Source organism: Lipotes vexillifer, unplaced genomic scaffold (assembly GCF_000442215.2).
Source record: "Lipotes vexillifer unplaced genomic scaffold, Lipotes_vexillifer_v1.1 scaffold472, whole genome shotgun sequence".
NCBI classification, from domain to species: Eukaryota; Metazoa; Chordata; class Mammalia; order Artiodactyla; family Lipotidae; genus Lipotes; species Lipotes vexillifer.
The window spans coordinates 2,700,213-2,705,663 of NW_006797698.1; the positions used below are offsets into that span (position 1 = coordinate 2,700,213).

Genomic DNA, 5,451 nt, shown 5'->3' on the forward strand with positions numbered 1-5,451 from the left:
CCAGCGCCAGCAGGAGGCCCGCGCAGCCCGGAGCAACCTTTCCTCCTGGCCTCTGGGCCCGCGTGCTCCCTCGCGCGTTGACGTGCAGGCTGATATTTGTAAAGCCCACAAAACTGAGCCTTCAAACGTCACGCAGAGGACGGCGCGCCCCGCCCCGTCCCCCGCTGAGAAGGGCGCGCAGAGGCGAGGCCGCCCAGGTTGATGGGCAGGCGGATGGGCGGAGGCCTCCTCCGCAAGGCCGGGTCCCCTCGCCGGCAGCACCGACCCCTCTCCCTGCCAGGCCGTCAGACCCTTCCTACTGGCTCTGAAACGGGCCCAGCGTCGCTCCTGCACAGCCCGGGAACGAGCTGGACTCATCTTCCTGAGTGGAAAGCCTAGAACTTTTCTGTTCCTTATGCTCCATCAAGTATGGCTAACCGGCGGCTTCCCTGGTGGCGCAGTGGTTGAGAGTCCACCTGCCAATGCAGGGAACACGGGTTCGTGCCCCGGTCCGGGAAGATCCCACATGCCGCGGAGCGGCTGGGCCCGTGAGCCATGGCCGCTGAGCCTGCGCGTCTGGAGCCTGTGCTCCGCAACGGGAGAGGCCACAGCAGTGAGAGGCCCGCGTACCGCAAAAAAAAAAAAAAAAAAAGGTATGGCTAACCGTGAAGACTCTTAAACATCCTACTTACATGATCTGAGTACCGCAAGAAAAAAAAAAAAAAAAGGTATGGCTAACCGTGAAGACTCTTAAACATCCTACTTACATGATCTGACGAACAGTAGCTTCCGAGACAGTCACCTTGGGACTTACTCTAGTCCTGTAAACGTTCTAACACCCCCTTCCCATGGTCTGTCTGCCGGCCCCCACTGCCCTCGGCATGAGGGCATGAGTGGCCTGCTCCTTCCACAGAGGCAGCAAGGAGCACAGGCCAGGCCCAGCATGTGTCCCCAAAGACCCTGATTTTAGGGGCGCACTGGGTACAGCAGCCACAAGGCCCCCCTTAAGCACCCATCGTGGCTACAGCTGCTCTGGCCCTGAGTCGGCCTGGGCCTCAGCGCCACACCCAGCTTCCCCGACAGCACAGCTAACCACGCCACAGGGCCTTCCAGGATGACATGTGTGCACAGACCGTCCCGAGGATTCCTCAAATCAAGTAAGGACTTGGGCGGGGAAAGATCGGGAGAAAAGATCTGACCCTTGGGAGGGAAATGCAGCAGACAGGCAGGCCATTCCCCGTGCTACACCGAGTGCCACCTGAGGGGCGGGGCCCAGGGCAGGCTGGTGGCCGCCGGGAAAGCAGACCTAGTGAGCCTGGTCATGCTTTCTTCCCCCACGAGGAACCCAAGTTTAGCTCAGCCCCTCACGTGTGTTAGGGGTTGGAGTGTGCACTCCTCCCGCCCGGATCATATATTGGAGTCCTAACCCCAGTACCACAGAACATGATCTTAGCTGGAGGCAAGGTCTTTACAGAAGTAATCATGTTACAGTGAGGGCATGAGTATGGTGTCCACAGACGAAAGGGACATTTGAGGCATGAGCTCAGGGACAGCACCCTGCAAACATGAGGACGGTCAGCGACCGGCCACGGAGAGGGGCCTCGAACAGCCTCAGAAGGAGCCAACTCTGCCAACACCTCGACCTTGGACATCTGGCCTCCAGAACCGCGGGGATGTAAGTGTGTGTTGTTTAGGGCGCCCGGCCTGTGGTACTGTTACTGCGGCCCCAGGAAGACAACACGTGTGTTGCTGTTTCCCAGGGAGTCATGTGCGAATTCCTCCCCCAGCCACGGAGGGGGCTTCGGGGGCGGGGTAGGGGGGTTGCTGATTCTCTGGAGGCTCTGGGAGGGCAGGCTTGTCCCCAGTGCTGGTAACAACCAATCAGCCACGCCCTGGTGTGGCCCCTCTGGACTCCTTTCTGTAGGAGCCATGGGCCTTTTCCTTAGCAACCAGGGTTGGTAATTTTAGAATCCACACAGGTATATCAAGCCTTAGACCAGGGGGTGGAGTTCTGCCCCAAATGAAAGCTAAGCCCCCATCCGCCAGGAAGAGGACAGCCACAGCTTCTCAGCGCTGAGGTCAGGACAGCAGGCGGGAAGAGGTGCTCTCCTGCGTGGCGCCCCAGCAACGTGGTGCGCACACGCGTGTAAATATACCACCCCCTGCCGGCGCTGGCAGTTCCAGCGTGAAGGGCAGGAGGAGAAGCGACATCTAAACGAACCTGAGTCAAGAAAGCCAGAGGCGCGGCTGGGGAACGCATCCCCTGATCAACGGGCATCCTGGAGTCTGGGGCGGTCAGGCCAAGGGCAGACCCCCGGCGCCCTCACAGTCCAGACACGGGGAAGGTTCTGCTGCAGGGGGCCAAGGGCAGAGGCTGGCCTCCAGAAGAGGCGGCCAGGGGTGGGACATCCTCGGCAGGATGCAGCCCATTAAGACGGCGGCTAGGGGGCCCCCACTCGGGGTCCCTGTGCTCCCCACCCCACAGCTCCCCCTCAAGGGCTCTCTGGAGCCCCGCCAACAGGCTGCTTGGATCCTTGGGCCACTTTAGGGTCCTGGGTGGTGCCGCTGCTGCAGCCCGAGGCTCTGCTCCTGCACTGGCGGTCACCTGGAGGAGTGGGGCAGCAGGCAGCAAAGGGGGCGGGGGGCTCCGGTGGCCCTCCGGGCGTCCGAGGGGTTGATAAGCGGTCACAGCGGGGCTGCCGCATGCCGAGGAGAGAGGGCCAGAGCTGGGCCCAGAAGCCTCTGCCAGGGGCATGTCCGGGGGCAGCTGAGGCACCAGGCGGGGCCTCGCGCTGGCCAGGCCTGAGGAGTCGCCGGCCCTGCAGCCTTCCGCCTGGTCCCGCAAGATCTTCGGTCTCGGCCTGCGGGGGCCCTTGTGCCTCCAGTAGGGCGGGTGTCTGTGAGCAGGGCCACCGGTCCAGCGAGGGCCCCAGAGGAGGCCCTTCGTCCCTGGGCCCCACGGGCGCCGCCCTAGCCGATCCACCTGGGTTCTCACGGCGGCCACTTCCTGAGCCAGGCCGGCCAGGGTCCCAGCCAGCCGGTCCAGCTTCTCCGAGAGGGCGGAACTGAGGCTACGGAGCTCGTGCTGCAGGGAACTCCCACAGGGGCACGGTGGCCGCGGGGAGGCGCGCGGCAAAGCCCGAGGGATGGCAGCTCCAGGGGGAGGCCCAGGCGGATCTCCAGGAAGGGGCCTCGGGTGGGTCCCGGCTGAAACCAGAGTGGTATGCGGGTGAGGGTCCTTGAAGCCTCAGGACCTTCTCTCCCCCCAGGGTCCCTTCAGCTAGTATCTCATCCTGCCCCGCTAAGGCTGGGCTTCAGACGGGCAGGATCCTAGTGACTCAGGCTGGGGAATTATGGATGGCTGTTCCCCAGAGTCACGGGCAGGATAAATCACAGACCAGGTCTCCATGGTAACCAAGCTCGACTAGGACAGTGGCCTTCCCATCTTCTAGGAAAAGGTGGGTTCTCTATGCCACCTTTGGGCCCTACTGATGTCCCAAGTAACTGTGCCCTTGGGAGTCAGTGGGCAGGGCCTAGAGAAGCCGCAGATGGCATGAGGCCAAGACCGTGGGCAGCATCTGGAGAGGGCTCAGGAGAGCCAGTCCAGCCTGGGTCCCAGGTGTTGCTAGTGGGGTGACCAGGGGGCTGTATCAGCACCCAGTGCTACTGGTCACCAGTAAACCACAAGTGTCTCCACTCCTTCCTGACCTTTACCCTCCCTCTTCAGAAGTTACAGACATAGCACTTTAAGTCTTAAGTTACTATAAAAAAAAAAAATCACCTCCTCCTTCACCTTAAGTTCCCTTGGAACTGGTCTCCACCCGAGGCAAGCCTCATAAAGAAGCCCCCCGTTACTACCCAGAGCTGCAGGACAGACCTGCTCTCCCTGTGCTTCTCAGGACCCCAGAGCTTCAAACAGAAAAAGTGGAGACTGGAGCCCAAGGACCCAAACGATGCCCGGCCACATGCTTCAGGAAGGATCTCGGCTAAGGGCCAGTGACAGTGCTGCTGTCCTAGGTGCCCTTCTACCCGAGGCGCAGCAGCGGGGCTGCCGGCCTCAGGCCAGCTCAGCGCTCCTGATAAAGCAGCTGCACCTGCAGGGACGCCAAGCCCACGATATGATGGAGCCCCCCACTGCAGGCTTCAAATGTGAGGATCTGGGTGCATGTCCCAGAGCGGACCAGGGACCGAGCCCTGCCCTCCCGAGGCGGGTCTCTGACGTGGTGTAGGGAAGAGCTTCCTCGGGGGCGGGTGACACAGAACCACATCTCTGGGGACGCCCCCGCCAGGCCACTCACTACTGCGCCTGTTTCCCGCTCTGTCTTCTAAAGCCGCCTCAAACCCCGAACTTTGATTCTGGATGCATCTATTCTGGGGAAAGTCTCAATTTCTGTTTTGCCTCTAAAAACGGTCTGCATACTTTTATGAAACAGCCAACTATTCCTGTAGGAAAACCCTGAAATGAAATAAGCAAGCTGAAGTGAGTTCAACATGAGACTCTTCCCGCCTGTGACCCAAGCGAGCCTGGAAGGCTGTTATGAAAAAGCCTTTCCCAGGCTGTGAGCCCGGGGGTCTGGCTGGCCCACCCTGCCACAGTGAGCTGAGCAGCGGGAAAAGAGGGTGGGTGGCCGTGCAGACGCTGAGCCCCCGCCAGCCCTGTACTTGCAGGGCTCCCGATACTTGAGGGGGCAGGGAAGCCACCAGCTCACCTATAACACCTGGGCTTCCATCTCCGGGCCCCAGGCCATCACCAGCCGTCGGATTCCAGGACAGGGGCCCACAGGCTGACCCAGGAGGCTGGCAGGGCCCAGACCCCGACCTTTTCTCCAGCTGAGAGGCAGGGCAGGCATCCACAGCTGCCCCCGCAGGAAGAGCACAGAGTACTTGGGGTGTGGATACACATCGTCTTCCCAGAGCCACTCTGACCGGGGATATTTGGACACGACCTAAAAAAAAAAACCAAAACAACCAAACTTTCAAATACTGGTTAAACGAGATGCAAGAGGGATATACTCGGCTCGTTAGGAAGCCCATCTCTGGGCGCCAGGACACATAGGACGAGGGTGGCCCAGATTATTTCCGGGGTCCTCTGCAGCTCCGGCATGATGCCCCTGGCTCTCCCAGTAGGTGGGGGCAGGAGAGCGCCATGCCTGCAGGTCCCACCCCCAGCGAGGCCCCTCCGGAGATCTGCTGGAGGCCCTGTGGGTCCACGCCTGGCCCCCTCTGCTGTTTCCCGACAGGCCCACAGCCGGTGAGGAATGTGGGTACAGCTGGGGCTTGCACAGAGGCCAAGCGGTGGGCGGAGCCACCGGCCTGAGTGCGGGAGCGGGGGGAGCCCCCTTCCCCGACCCTGCACCCCACCCATCCCTACCTCCTCCGGCGCTGCCCAGGGGGCCAGGTGGGCCCAGGTTCTCCAAGCACACTTCCCTCCAGGGCGGATGGGACAGGCCTCCCACCTTCTCTTCTGCTTTT

At 61.6% G+C, this 5,451-nt stretch overlaps 1 protein-coding gene across 1 annotated transcript in view; it reads right to left on the reverse strand.

Annotated features, from left to right (window-relative positions):
* Positions 1–2,302: 2,302 nt before the first annotated feature.
* KRABD3 (KRAB domain containing 3) overlaps positions 2,303–5,451 on the reverse strand; it is a 15,133-nt gene continuing 11,984 nt past the window's right edge. Inside the window, 1 exon segment of the mRNA XM_007469878.1 lies at positions 2,303–3,186. Coding sequence (XP_007469940.1) covers positions 2,303–3,186 — 884 coding nt within the window.